At 34.7% G+C, this 15,865-nt stretch overlaps 1 protein-coding gene across 1 annotated transcript; it reads right to left on the reverse strand.

Moving 5' to 3' along the window:
- Positions 1 to 163: 163 nt before the first annotated feature.
- On the reverse strand, positions 164 to 15,865 carry LOC145581130 (uncharacterized). Its single transcript, XM_081638194.1, has 14 exons — positions 15,815 to 15,865; positions 13,640 to 13,769; positions 11,362 to 11,440; positions 9,925 to 10,005; positions 9,763 to 9,843; positions 9,354 to 9,434; positions 9,192 to 9,272; positions 7,214 to 7,290; positions 7,030 to 7,084; positions 6,825 to 6,873; positions 6,192 to 6,329; positions 5,361 to 5,442; positions 614 to 811; positions 164 to 466 (listed from the first exon to the last, which is right to left on the reverse strand). The coding sequence occupies exons 2-14, from the start codon at positions 13,748 to 13,750 to the stop codon at positions 164 to 166; spliced, it is 1,416 nt and encodes a 471-aa protein (XP_081494320.1). The 5' UTR covers positions 13,751 to 13,769; positions 15,815 to 15,865.

Here is a 15,865-nt window from a genome sequence, read left to right on the forward strand (position 1 = left end):
ACTGCAGGGGCAAAATAAGAAAAATGTGGGTCGTGGGTTTTGGCTACAAGGGCCGGCCCTTGGCAACCCCCCCTTAGCTCCGCCCCTGCATAAAAATCAATACTTCACCCGTACAATATCCTTTATTAACATCACAGAAAACAGATCTCTGTGGAAAGATATTTCACCTTACAGCATAGCCCAAACCAAAAGTAGGATAAGGATAGCAATAGTAAGAACTTGTAGCCCATTTAAGATCAAAAAGAAATGCAAAGAGAGAAAGTGAATTTACATCATAACCAACGACAGTCAAATTTGACTTCAGTAGGTGAGTCGCCATGCCAAACCCCATTGCTCCAAGACCAATGAAACCAACTCGGTTTACCAATTTTGACCTAGACTCCAGCTCTCTTGCTAGTTCCAAAGGGTTGTAAGTTTCTTCATTTGCAGCTTCATCAAGTTTGATTCCTAGAACTTTCTCCCATACCTATAATTAAAAATGGCAAGCACCATATGTGTAACAACCACATTTTATGGACACCACTAGCTATAGGCTGAAGTCCAGCACAACAGGAGCAGCATTTTTTATATAGATATTACAAAGCCAGAATCACCTTAAACAATGGTGCAATGCCTTCCTCTTTGCCCACATGAGAACACCATTTGAAAACAACCAAAGATAATCAACAATGAATAAGAAATTTAGCATATGAATGCAATACATAAGAAAAAAGAAAAAGATTTGGCTATTAGTACCAAGAAGTTGTTGATGTGAAATTCCAAGAAGTGGCAATGGAAATGGAAGAGATTTTGCCAAACCTAAAATAGCTCCCTTTATTTGCAGTATGCATTAGCAACATTTTAAACACGGCATAATTATACCAGTTCAAATACATGTCAGACATTGAGTACATAAGAAAGTACAAAAATATTACAAATGAAATTATAACAGCAGCAGATATTTTGAAATAAATCAAATTACTTGACAATTATTCACATAACTAGAGTATATAATGATTATAATCTGATAAACAGAATAAATTCTCTTGTTGGCACTTCTTAATTTAAGTTGTAAAAAAAAAAACTGTAATTCAATAAAAAAAAAATGCTCTCAACAAAAATGAAAAAAAGTAATTTGGGGGGTGGGGGGGGGGGGGGGGTGATACAGGTGAAATAAGAAGGAAGTACAATTTAGTTGATTTTGGCGGGAAAATCTGTTACTAGACAATTTGTTATTTTCAAGTTGTTATTTTGCTTTTGTCGTTTTGTGCTTAGCTGTAAGATGCCTTAATTCTGTTATGGCTTTTGGTTGTTAGGAGAGCTAAATACAGCTTAGTCGGTGTAATATTCTCATTAAGAAAATAAACTGAATTTCCCCTCTCTCTCTCTCTCTCTCTATACACTTCATCCTTCTTTTCCTTTTCTGTTCTTCATTTCTGGAAATTACTTAAAGGATTTCTCCCTTATCAGTGGTATCAGAGCTAGGTTGATCAAGTCTGCTACACCCAGTCTGGCACCAACTCTCAACTCTCACTGCGTGAGTAAACAGGATGGAATCTCTGTTGTCAGCATTGGAGCAGAAATTCGAAGCTCAAAATGCAGCATCAAACCAGAACTTTGAGGAACTCATGAGGATGATGCAGTTACTTCAATCTGATGAGCGACCATCTCAGCCTAAATTGGGGTATAATCCTAAACTTATGTTTCCAAAATTTGATGGTAGTAATCCTAGATTCCTAGGGTGTGGATTAAGAAGTGCTGTAAATATTTTGATTTGTGTAAAATACCAAATGATCAAAAAGTTGATTTAGCTTCACTGAACATAACTGGTATAGCTGGAAATTGAGTGATTTTGTGATTGATGTGAATGCTAGGTTCAAGGATGAAAGAGGGATGAATGTAGTAGAGGAATTTAATAAGTTGTAACAGAATGATAGTATTGAATCTTATGTTGATGACTTTGAAAACTTGAGATCAATTATGATGCAAAATAGTTTCTGTTTACCTTGAGAAATACTTGCTTGAAAGTTTTATTAGAGTTCTTAAGCCTAGCATAAGACCGTTGAGGGCATTTAAGCCCCAAACTATTGCTGCAGCTATGGTGTATGCTAGATTACAGTCTAAAACAATCCTAGCCAACTCTCAGGATACCTACAAACCACCTACTACCTATTCAAAACCATACCAGAACCCTTCACCTAGCTAAAAACAGCCTCCCCTACTTCCTATCCCTCCCACACAACCTTTAACCTTAACCAAAACTAACACTAAACCATTTCAGAAACCTAAATATGTACCTGATAGCTAAAGGCTTATGCTATTACTTTGATGCACCTTATGACGGAAACTAATTACAGGAAGCCAGAATTACCACACTATGAAAAACCTGGATGAGGTTGATGCTGTTGTGGTTGAATTGGAGGAATAGGAAGATATGACAGAGTTGGATCCCTGTATCTCTCTTAGTGCTCTTACAGGAAGCCAGAATTACCACACTATGAGAGTGAAAGTAGTGACAAATGGGGTGCCATTGAATACTCTTATAGACTCAGGAAGCACACATAACTTCTTGGATGTTTACCTTATCAGAAAAGTTGGGTTGTAAGAGTGAACCAATTCCTGGGCAAGAGATTAATGTCGCAGATGGGAATCATTTGGATTTCCAGTCTGTCTGCACGAACTTCAATTGGACCATTGGGGGCAATGAATGTTATGCTCATTCCCTTGGCAACTGTGAGATGGTGCTAGGCATTCAATGGCTAAGCACCTTGGGCTTGATTTCATGGAACTCAAAGCAACTAACCATGAAATTTCACTTGAATCACACAAATGTGGAATTGACAGGGATGCCTTCCTAAAAACTCAAGGTACTTCAGACAAGATGATGGATTATGTTTCTCATATTTGTCTGTTGCAATGTGAAAGCATGAGGAGCTAGAAGCTATGAAACTACAGTTTGCTCAAGTTTTTGAAGAACAAACTGAATTACCCGTAGAGAGAGGCATTTTTTATCATAGAATCAATCTTGTGCCAGGAATTGGAGCAGTGAATATTAGACCCTACAGAAAAGGATATCATTGAGCAACTTGTCCAATAAATGCCAGTCCCTTGCCAATCCTTTAGTCTTGATAGGAAAGAAAGATAGAACATGGAGGCTTTGCGTGGACTATAGAGAGCTAAACAAGAAGACCATCATGAATAAGTTCCTATTCCTATCTTGGATGAATTGGTGGATGAGTTGTGTGTGCTCACTAAGTTAGACCTTAGGGCTGGGTATCATCAGCTTCGAATTCACCCCAATGATGTTTTCAAAACTGCATTCAGAACACGTGCTGGCCACTATGAATTCCTAGTCATGCGATTTGGCTTGACAAATGCTCCTTTTTTTCAAAACTGGATGAATTCTGTCTTCAAACCACTTTTGAGAAAGTGTGTTCTGGTTTTCTTTAATGAGGCAACATCTAGCTGCTATATTTGAACTTATGAAACAACTGATAAGGTGGAATATTTAGGGCATTTCATATCCTTTAAGGGAGTAGAGACAGATCCCGACAAAATCAGTACAACCAAGTCTTGATTAGCCGGATATTATAGGAAATTTGTGAAAGGTTATGCTACCATTCGCAGGCCTCTCTGATTTGCTTAAAAAGGGGGCATTTGAATGGACTAATTCAGCTCAACAAGCTCTAGAAAAGCCAAAGGATGCCCTGGTCTCAGCACGTGTCTTGACTACTAGCAGTTTGTGGTGGAAACTGATGCATCCAAGTTTGGTATAGGTGTTGTCTTAATGCAAAATGATCACCCTATTGCTTTCATCAGCAAGAGCTGGGGTCCTAAATGGCAGACATTCTGGTCATGGCTATAGCTGTGGTTGATTCATCAGCAAGAGCTTGGGTCCTAAACCGCATTTGAATCATGCTATAGCCATACTAGCATGGTGTCGTACTAGCATGGTGTCTGGCAAGCTGACAGAGCAGGTCTTGGTACAATGGCACAACCAGCCTAGGCATGAAGTTACCTGGATGGCTAGAATTGATTTTGAATCTCAGTTTCCTGGCTTCGGTCCATCTGTGACTTGAGGACAAGTCATCTTGAAGGGGGAGGGTATGATACAGGTGAAATAAGAAGGAAGTACAATTTAGTTGATTTTGGCGGGAAAATCTGTTATTAGACAAGTTATTTTCAAGTTGTTATTTTTGCTTTTGTCGTTTTGTGCTTAGCTGTAAGATTCCTTAATTATGTTATGGCTTTTGGTAGCTAGGAGAGCAAAATACAGCTTAGTCATTGTAATATTCTCATTAAGAAAATACACTGAATTTCCCTTCTCTCTCTCTCTCTCTTCTCTCTCTCTATTCTGTTACACTTTCTCCATATTTTCCTTTTCTGTTCTTTATTTCTGGAAATTATTCAAGCTCTGTAATATCAGAGCTCAGATAAGGATTTCTCCCTTATCATGGGGGGCAGATAAGAATAAAAAAAATTATTACTCGTTGGATTTCTACTGTCTACAACAAAGTCGAAGAGTCCATCATTGGATACTGTCTTACAAGTCCATAAAATACGTTTCATAATTCAGGAATTAAGTATATGAAAGGGCACATAATTTTGCTGAAATTGTCAAGGCATTACAAATAGGTCAAGGACTTGCATTGCATGGGAATCCTTGCAAGGTTATTTTAGCAGATGAAATAAAGAAAATTAGAAAACTCTTGCAAGGTTTATGATTGGATACATTTACCAACTTAAGCATTTGGCTCGAGTAATGCTAGGATTTCCGTATGGTTGTTTTCTGACTCTTTTTCAACTTATATAAATCAGTGACCTGAATGCTAATCCTATGTAACAGCATCCACTCCAGGATGTCTCATCTTATTGAGCCACTTTGTGTTTACACTAATTTCCAACGCCAAGGATAAAGAAAGTCCCCTTGTGAATTTATTTAAAAATGATCAGGGAAAATAATCATCTATGGCTCAGTAAAAATTTGGGAACATCACACAGGATAACAAATTATTGATGCTTAATTAAATATAAAAACAGCATAAACTACCCAGTGGTAAACCCTATTTAACCCTAAACAGACAAAACTAGAATGGTGGCTGGTCCATGTTTGATCGGTAAGATATCCTTTAACATGGCCATGGATTTGGGGATGTGTCATGTAATTAAATGCTTCACAGTATTAATGCCTTTTTTTTCTCCAAATCAAAAATGGATTCTTATGTATAAATAAAGAAGGCAATTTGAAGCTTGAATTAAAAAGTTCACAGATGTAACACACCACATCATGTCACCCAGTATAGCTGGACAATGACAAGTATAATAACAATAATACATCCAACTGTTTCCAAAAAAAACATTAATACACCTAACAGTCTTACCAAACTCTCAACTAGGGTGCTTAAAGTCTGATCCTTCATATGGTCAGCCCTTAACCACTGTTGAACATGATGCTTGAAAACACTGCAAATATGCAAGGTCTGGCTTCAGATAAAATGGGAGCAAATAATTCATTTCATATTGCTGCACAGATTGCTAAATCTGGGATTTTGTTTTTTCTTTTTTTTTTTTTTTTTTTTTTTTTTTTGTTCAAGTTCATCTTTGTCCAACTAGTTTTCTTTGCTTGATCACAAGCAGGATTGTATTCAAGATGAAGGCCAATTATATCAAATTTCAGAATATTATTAACCAGGATAATTTACTTAAATTTTTAAAATTAAAACATTCATCGACTTATCTGGCTTTGAAGTAAGCATAACTTATTTTATTCCCAAATCTCCAGTCATAAAACCATTTAAGTGTGAATCAACAGCAACAGCATAGTTGCAAACTTGCAGAATAGCCTGCCCCAACACTAATTGACATTTATGAATGAATAACTAAATTATAAACATGTCTAAATGTCATGGCATTCTGCCTTTCTCAAGCCTTGTGTCTATTCTGCTTCTATATTCAATCAATTCTATGTTCCAAAAAAAAGAAAAAATCTTCGCCATGGTATTAAGTCGCTACCGCAACCAGGATCATAAAAGTTTTTGAGCATACCAGGGCAGCTTTTTTAGGCAGCAACAGCCACAAACCATCTGTATTGCCCGCGAAAGTGGTTCTATGACTGTTACCGTGATCTCATCCAGATCTCAGACTTAAAACCATGGTCTTTCACCACTGATAATTACATCAACAATAGACATTAGTGGTACTGAGATACTTACCATGAATTACCGGCAGCATTAGAGATAATGTCATAAAGTATCCAAGGATGAATTTTTGCTTGCACTCCAAGACAAATTGCTTCAACTGAAGCAACAAGATGGATGGCTTCAAGTAGCTCTCTAACCATTTTCACTTTACTGTAAAATGAAAAATGAAATAGAATAAAATTCATGCAACACATAATATTGACCAGTGAAACCTAATATCCTTGACAGCCACAGGTGCAAATAACATGTAACACATAATACATGTTTCGTAATGGCTTGAAAAAAAAAATCTCAATTTTACAATGCAAACAAACATCAACAGACTACAAAATAGATAGTTAAAGATAGATCTCAGGATCTAATTAGTATAAGGCAATTGTTATATTGTAATCTGTAATCTACTGTCCTGAGCTACAAGTCATAATTATTCACCATTTAAAATACCAATGAAAAAGTAGGAGATGGTCGTTTCCTAAAGTAAATGTTTATGCCTTCTGAAGAAAGTGAGAGTCAAACTTGATCACAATATACTAGGAAAAACCAAATCCATATTTAATAACCATTCAACCAAACCCAAAGCTTATATGATTACATAAAAAAAAAAAATACAAAATTCGCATAAAACTATACAGGACATATATTCACCTTCCAGCACCAATTTCACCTTCCAAAACATATAGTTTTTCAGACATAGCTGTCACAAAATAATCAAGTCATATAGTCAATGTACAGGCTTTCTGGTTTGCACAATTTCATTTGTGGTAAACAAAATGAGTCACACACTTATTATTATTGATAAAAAAAATTAAAATAATAATAAAATGGAATAAAATAAATAATTAATGGCTACCAGAAAGCACAGGATGCGCTACATTGATTGCATTAGATTTCCCTGATGAAATAACCTGAAAAATTGAGAAGAAAACAAAATTAGATACAGCAGAACATCTACAATGTGAAATTGTGAATAAAGATGATACTGTAGTTCTTAAAAAAAGTGAGCATTCTTTCAGTTTTAGGGATGAAATATAAACCATGATTTTCCCGTTCTGATCATCAGAAGTTCCCCTATAGATATGAGCATCAACCACTGCATTTATCTCATATTCCTCTGCAAAATGATAGAATAAATTAATTGCCAGATTTTAACAGCAATGCCACAATTTAATTTAACAAACCACTCTCTTAATCTCGTAGACTTTACAAGTCTTATACAAAACATGTAATGTTCATAGTAACACTATACCACAGCCCTTGATACCCATAAGAAGGAAGAGGTGGAAATCAGGTCAAGTTCAGTATGAAATCTGACTAAGTCAAACATAGGAGATAAAGTGGGTCAATTTGGGTCATATTCAGGTCTAATGTCAATTAACTTATAATGATGATAACCAATATGAGAAACATTAGCTTTCACGGTGGTAGATTTTGGTTTGAGTCTGAAGTAGGCCATGTAATTATTGATAGAGTTCGCGTCTAGCATTTTATAGATATAATGCAACCATTATAGCAACCACCACTCCACAAGCAGAGTAAATCAAACATCCTCACTAGCTAAAAATACCATAATTGCATTGATCAGCATGACACTTCCAGTTTTATTGAAATTGAAGATCATCCAACACGGGTATGTGTCCAAGCGCCTGACTTGGCTATTTTGTGAAAAAAAATCCATGGTTTTGAACCAAAAGTGAAGTGTCCAAGTGTCATACCCTCGGACAGGGTCCGACATGGGTACTTGAGGTGAAATGATGAGTCCATGTAACATAGGTCATTCGTTATATGCATAAAATATTTTATAAACACTACTGCTTCAACTCTGCAATTATGATTAGATACTGTAGAGTTCCTTTGCAACTAAATCATCAATAAGATCAATGCAGAAAATGTTTAAAAGTGGAATCTTCCACACACCAGAAGAATATGCACTTCACTGTAAAGTTAGGACACAGGTGTGGCTGTATATAACTCTTAGTCATAAATCTAATTAACACACAGCCCAAAGCTTTTGGAAAGCAACCTCAAATAAGTTTAGTCCTTCAATTGATTTTACACAAGAAGAAATCGGCCACATGTCCCAGAGACTCTATTACTCCACCAAATCCATTACATTTTGAGAGCAGCAACAGGCACTCCAATAAGCTACCTTTCTATTCTAGAAGTGAAGAACATCTTCATGATCCACATAAAATCTAAGTGGGTAACATTTTACAAACATTTCACATACTCAAAAAATTTCATATACACTCAATCAAGATCTAATATGACATTGGTGACTAAGGTTTGAAATAAAATTCAAAGCTAAATTACTCGAGTAAAATTTGTATCTTCCTTTTAGGTATTTGAAATAAAACTATTCAGGCAATATACAGTAGTCCGAGGAGAGCACAAGCAAGCATGACAGCATCCTGCCATCAATTGATTTTCAGATGGCCACCAAATGAAACAAAGATTGTGCCGAGACACAACTGTGCCAGACTGCTAGGCGAGGCACAACCATACTATGTACCCTCTAGCCGTTTTTTATTAATGCATTATTTCATAGCTTTTCTCCATAGGGATTTTTGTTTCTTGTTTCCACATAGCTGCAGTGATATAATAAGAAATTTCCTTTTATTTGTTTAAATCACACTATTATAGATCTAGAATGCATTGGATAGGAAAAAAATACTTAGGATCCTTTAGATATGCATATAGAGTCAATCATTGGGTTGTGTCAATACTACTAAGGATGGGTGTGTAAGAATGGGTCTTACCCCAGATCAAAAATTGGTACAGTAGTACAACTATCTGTTCAGTGTGTCATTTTAGAGAATACCACATTCATTAGCCTGATACTATGTCAGACTGTTTACTTTCTTAAAAATTCAAGCACTTTTTAGAGGCCTTGCAGTAAAATGCATCAACAACCAATCACAAAAATCATACATAAATATTGCATCTGATAAAAAATTATATAGGAAGGTTCTTGTTATACGAGAAAATGTCATTAGATAAAGATAATTGATTTACCTGTAAGACTTTTTTCCAGTTTCTGAACTTCAGCAGGAACTGTGACTGTACGAAGAATTACCACCACATTTTTCTTCAAACCTGAAGACATTGACATGAGTAAATATAACAGTGAACAAAAATTAATATGAAATATAGTCCAACAAGTGTAATGAGCTTCACCTTCCAAAATACCCTCTGGGCCAAATATCATGTCAGCAATTTGAGCTGGTTGCGGTATCAGGAGGATTATAGCTGAAACGCCTGCAAGTACATTTAAAAGCAAGACAATAATTTAATTTCATAATTTCTGTGATACTTCAATTTAAGCTAAGCTATATGCGTTGTGAAACAAATCGCATACAATTTTTCAGATTAATTTAATATGTAACTTCTTTTCTTTCATAGCAAAAAGAGATTAAATATCAGAGAAAATTCAAGAATAGCCAAGAAAAAAAAAATCTCAGCTAAGCACAAAGCAAACAGAAACTAAAACACCAAACAAAACTATTAAATTTTTAAACCAACACTTTCTTTCCACAAGGTTCTTGTTATACGAGAAAATGTCATTAGATAAAGATAATTGATTTACCTGTAAGACTTTTTTCCAGTTTCTGAACTTCAGCAGGAACTGTGACTGTACGAAGAATTACCACCACATTTTTCTTCAAACCTGAAGACATTGACATGAGTAAATATAACAGTGAACAAAAATTAATATGAAATATAGTCCAACAAGTGTAATGAGCTTCACCTTCCAAAATACCCTCTGGGCCAAATATCATGTCAGCAATTTGAGCTGGTTGCGGTATCAGGAGGATTATAGCTGAAACGCCTGCAAGTACATTTAAAAGCAAGACAATAATTTAATTTCATAATTTCTGTGATACTTCAATTTAAGCTAAGCTATATGCGTTGTGAAACAAATCGCATACAATTTTTCAGATTAATTTAATATGTAACTTCTTTTCTTTCATAGCAAAAAGAGATTAAATATCAGAGAAAATTCAAGAATAGCCAAGAAAAAAAAAATCTCAGCTAAGCACAAAGCAAACAGAAACTAAAACACCAAACAAAACTATTAAATTTTTAAACCAACACTTTCTTTCCACAAGGCCCTAGACACCCACCCCCCACACCCCCCCCCCCCCCCCCCCCCAAAAAAAAAAAAAAAAAAAAAAAAAAAAAAAAAAAAAAAAAAAAAAAAAAAAAACTAAATACAAGATACCCACCCAATTATACCCCAAAATTGGTGAGTGTCTACAAGATACCATTATCTCTAATAAAAATACCCCCAACCTAAACTAACAAATTGTTTTGGCTCTTCCCTCCCTCTCTGACATATCTCTCTACAAGATACCCACCCAAAAATAACCCCCAAAATTGGCGATTATCTCTTCATAAAAAATTATCCATGTACGGGCCAAAATCAATCGGAGAGCCATGGTCCCTCATGGACACATATCACACAATAGAGATAAACCTACTTAAAAGCCACCCAAGATCCTTATAAAACAATTAAACAGTTCTTGGCCAAGAGTCTTCCTCAAGTGGCTCTCCATAAAAAGCTACTTAAAAGCCACCCAAGATCCCCGTTGTTGGGATAGAGTTGGCTTCTTGATTCTCTCTCTCCTTGGAGAGTTACATGGAAAGCTACTTAAAACCTATTTCTTGAATCGGTACATCTTGGTCTTGTATTAGATATCATCTCAAATTAACTTGGAAATGTGTATTCTAAGGACAATTATAAAATTCTTAACAACATATGTCATACTAAAAGTGGACTTTTGACACCCCTTCTCACCAAAAAATACCACTAGTCACTCAAACTACTTCAATCTTGATACGATAGAATAAATACTACCATCCTAATCCATGTAATACAAAAAAGGTTAAACCCAGCAACTTATTGTTACCTACAGCTCAAACTAATCCAAGCCAATTACCCTGCCTCCATCCATCTAAAGGCAATCCTGTAATTAACTTCAACTGCATTCCACTTCAACACAACACATAAAGTAGCACTATTTCCTAGATTTTTCATTTATGAGGAAACCTTCATGACAAATATCTAGTTAAAAATAATCCATCTTATCAATCTTTTGAACCTTATATTCAGATAAGTACATTAAGATCTTGACAAGTAGGTTGTGAAAGGTAAGGACAATAGTTGATTTTTTTTAAATTTTACCTTTAGTAGCCTCCACTGCATTTGCACATCTAGTTCCCCCAAGCCTCTTTGAAAATTCAACCATCAAGGGACTATCAAGCTGAAAGAGAAAAGAAAGACAACACAAGATTAAATTGAGTAAAATTAACATTCCGACAAGCTACTCATATATGAAGACATGAAGTAATAAACTTTATCCAAAATGTAATCAAATTATTACTTTGCTCTAGTTTCAGTCACCACATTCTTCCATTTAACTACAATACGAAATTGGCATAATTTAACCAATGAACTACAACTATAATCATATCATTCAACCAGACCCTAAACCTATGAACATTAAAATTTTGGGAAAATAAGCTAATTAAGAAAGTAAGTATTTTGTTTAGAATACAAAGCTGCAAACGACCATATTTTATGTTTTTTTTATAATTGTAACAAAATCTTTATAATATGGGGTGTAAGGTCCTGTTCACATTTACTAAACTGAGGTGAGCTGAAGTGATTGGAGTTGAGCTGAACTGAAATGAATATTTTATGAGAGAAGGAAATTAGGAGCTGAACTGAACTGAACTGAAATTAAGCTGAAGTGAACAGGTCCTAAGACTGATGTATATCTATCGCTGGACTAAAAGTTCTAGCAAGTGTTAGTCAAGGTCTCTGCTTATTCAGATCTTCATCTTGGCAATATAAGCTAGCAATCTTATATTAGCAATCTTATATAAGCTAGCAATCTTATATTAGCCTGTATAAAAAAGAGACAACCTGATAAATGAACAGTAGAATGAAGAAAAGTTTTCAAATTGACTAAGGGCCTGTTCACATTTACTTAATTTCAGTTCAGTTCAGCTCCAATCAGTTCAGTTCAGTTCCAATCAGTTCAGTTCAGTTCAGCTCTTAATTTCCCTCTCACATAAAATATTCATTTCAGCTCAATTCAGTTTAGTTCAGTTCAGTTCAGTTCCAATCAGTTCAGTTCAGTTCAGCTCAATTCAGTAAATATGAACAGGCCCTAAGTAGGTGTTACTCATCCAAGTGGTCACTGACATGGTGATAGAGTTGATAAGGACATGTTCAATCTTCAAATGACATGGGCATCCATTATTATTCCTTAGCCTATGAACTTGATACATTTATGCCTAATAGCAATAGATAAAATTAAAAAGTGTTACCAACCAATGGCTTCAAAGGAGCAGCCAAAAGGGGCAACAATTAACATTAACATTTTGTGGAGCTATATCACATTAAAAACCAAGCAGCCTACAACTAGAACCGCACCAAAGGCGATCGATCAATGCCATAACATTAAGGAAAATTTGTCAAGAATAAGCTAATGTTTGCACGATTAACTAAAAATAAGCCAACCTTTCAATTAACTAAAAATAGTTCGGCCTTTATACAATATCTTTCTAAAATAAGTCATGACATGTTGAGTTTGGTGATAACTTGTTGTTTAGGTTAAGTATGCCACATGTCCTACTATGGTTGGTTTATTATAAAAGTTAAAATAAAGTAATATTTTTACAGTAATTAAAATAAATGATTTTGTTTATTTTTTTTTAATCTCCCTCTCCCCAAACGAAGAATAGCCCCCCGCCATCACACCACTGACCACCCTAAACACCACCGGCTCTGTTTACCTCAAAAAAAAAAACCACCGGCTATCCCCGCCCATACTCTGTCTCCCATCTTCCCTCTCATCGCGGCATCGCCACCTCTGCTCTGCCCCTCTCTCTCAATTTTTTTTTTCTATGTATGAATTTATGGGTGGTGGCTTACTGGCTTTTATCGGGTGGGTATTGAGTTTTTCAAGGTGAATTTTTGGGTGGATTTCGCTGATTAGGGTCGAGGTTGGGGTGGGTATTGAGTTTTTCAGGGTGGATTTCACTGATTAACGTCGAGTTTGGGGTGGATATGGTGATACTTTGGTGGTTAGGGTGAGGATTCGTATTGGGTACGATTGTTTTTAGGTGGCTACCGGTGTGGGTTTGCGGGCTGGGTTGGTTTCGGGCGACAAGGCTAGTGTTTAGGGAGGGGAAGATAAAGGGGTCAGGTCAGGTGGAGGAGAGTGGAGGTCGGCCGACGTTTACGGAGGGGAAGATAAAGGAGTTTAGAGGTGGAGGATTGGCGGTGGGAGGGCAGAGATAGAAAGGAGCGGGGTGAGGGAGGTGGTGCATGCGGTGGCCAGCAAGGTGTGAGGGTGACTGAATAATTTGTCAATTTACGCGCACTATCAAGCACTGCAATTCTAAGATACATGAATTTAAAAGAAAATTAATAAAATTAAAATAAACACAACCTGAGAATCAAAAGCTTGGACAGCATAATCAGAGCCAACAAGTGAAGCAGCCAACTCCAAACTTATATCATCAAATCCCACAAAACCCACCACATTTTTGGACGAACCCATTTGATTGTCTAAAGTTCTCCTGCAATAATATAAGTAATTGATTAGACTGTAATATGATCAATTGTTCGAAATGCGGCAAAAATTTCAAATACGATCAGAATTAAAAACCTTAGAAGTATTTATCAGCACAAAAACAAAAAAAAAAAAGAAATAATTAAGATTAATTTTCTTGAAAATAAGTACTTTGAACGATTTGCCGAATTGGTGTGAAAAAATAAATAAATTATTTAAATAGTGTTCACTTAAAAATATTTCTCAAATTAGTGTTCATGTAAGTTTGGAAATTACAAAGCTAAGAGTTAATATTACGTCGTTTTAAAAGTCTAAATTAAAAATTAGAGTCTCAAAACTAGTTCTCTTTTTTTCTTTGACGGGCAAAACTAGTTCTCTTAGGTTTTACTTTACTATTGTTATAGACGTTGATGGTAGATACGATCGGGAAGGAAGCATAGTCAATCTCTGGCATTACTATAATTAGGTGTGTTTTCCTTCTTTTCTAATTAAAATTCAAATGAAATTTATGTGAGCTTACATAACAAGTAGATTAAAGTTTAACGAAACAATATAAATTGGTTAAATTTAACCTAATTATGAAAAATTATTCGTGAGTATCGTCTGATTATACTCATATAAGGTAGGTGAATTAGACTTTGCAATTGAATATGTCAGACATGCACCACTTACAAGTGCTCAGAGTCACAATACTCAATATACAATTGTATGTATATCTTTACTACTTAATTAATCCAAGGGTTATTGCTTATTATGAATTTATGACGTGATTGATTTAGCTTTGATTAAATAATGCCTACAATATTAACAACTAATTGTACTGTGAAAAGGAGTAGACGACATTAGATTTATTGAGTTTTAGGAGTAGCTAGTTTGATTTGATTTTTTTATTTTTTTTATATGTATGCATGTAGTAATTTTTTTTACTCTAATTTGCAGGAAAATGTCATTTGAAAATCCATCCAATAGTACATATACTAGGTTGTTCACAAAATGATCAATATTTTTTTGTTCAAGTTACTAATGCTCATACATTATAGGATGGTCATAATTCTCAATATACATCTCTCACTTGTAATGATGTTGACGTCGAGGAGGGTGATAGAGAAGGTGATGATGCTAATGAGGAATTGAGGGTGATAAAAAATGGTGCTAAATTGAGTTTTTTATTTAACTAGTATGACATGTTTTGAGTTATTTTGTAATAAAGTAATACCATCTCCATATTGATATTGCATTGTAGAACTAGCAGTTGGTTTCAAGAATGGTGATTGAGTGCCCTTTGATAATTTAAATCCGACTAAATAATGCATCATATATCATGTTATATAAACGTTTTTTGACAAGGTTATATCCATAACAAAAATGCTAGAAATTTTTAAACATTTATATTACTTTGTATTATAATCCATACTCTAATCAAGATACCGTAAGCATTAAAAATAAAGAATTTGATGGTACACATATATATTTGGATTGTATTAGCCATTAATTTTTTATTCCTAGCTTTGTAATTTTCAAACCTATATGGACACTACTTTGAAAAATATTTTTAAATGAACATTATTTTTGTAATTTATTTATTTTTTAACACCAATTGGACAAATCGTTCAAGTACTTTGTACTTCCTCTGTTTTTTTATAGATACAACACTTCTCTTTTCACGCTTGTCGATGCATGTTTTCAATCGTTAATATCTTTGATTACCAATATGTAAAAATTATAAATTTTAGATATTAAAATTGTCTAAATCAAGACGAATCTAACAAGATATCACATGACTATATTTTTATTTATGTATAAATCGTCAAAGATAGTCAATGTGAAACACATGAATCGTGTAAAAGTCAAAATGCTGCAAATATAAAAAACCGGAGGAAGTATTTGTTAGCAAAAACATATTTTGAAATAATTTTCCTTATTTTATTAAAAAAAAACATGATTCAAAAATCAAACTAATTTATATAGGGGATTAGGGGATTTGAATTTAAAAATGGAAATTACTCAAATTAACACAAAGAGATGATCAACATAAGTGAATTTGTAACTTACCCAGAAACAAAATGGAGAAAAGGGCGAAAAGAGTATTAAGCTTGGAACCGG

Source organism: Chenopodium album, chromosome 15 (assembly GCF_948465745.1).
Source record: "Chenopodium album chromosome 15, dcCheAlbu1.1, whole genome shotgun sequence".
Taxonomy (NCBI): Eukaryota; Viridiplantae; Streptophyta; class Magnoliopsida; order Caryophyllales; family Amaranthaceae; genus Chenopodium; species Chenopodium album.

Coding starts and splice junctions, on each gene's coding strand:
- LOC145581130 (XM_081638194.1), bottom strand. CDS start 13,750: ATGGGTTCGTCCAAAAATGTGGTGGGTTTTGTGGGATTTGATGATATA. Junction 11,441..13,639: donor TCCAAGCTTTTGATTCTCAG/GTTGTGTTTATT, acceptor TTTCTCTTTCAG/CTTGATAGTCCCTTGATGGT. Junction 6,874..7,029: donor AGCGCATCCTGTGCTTTCTG/GTAGCCATTAAT, acceptor ATTTTGTGACAG/CTATGTCTGAAAAACTATAT.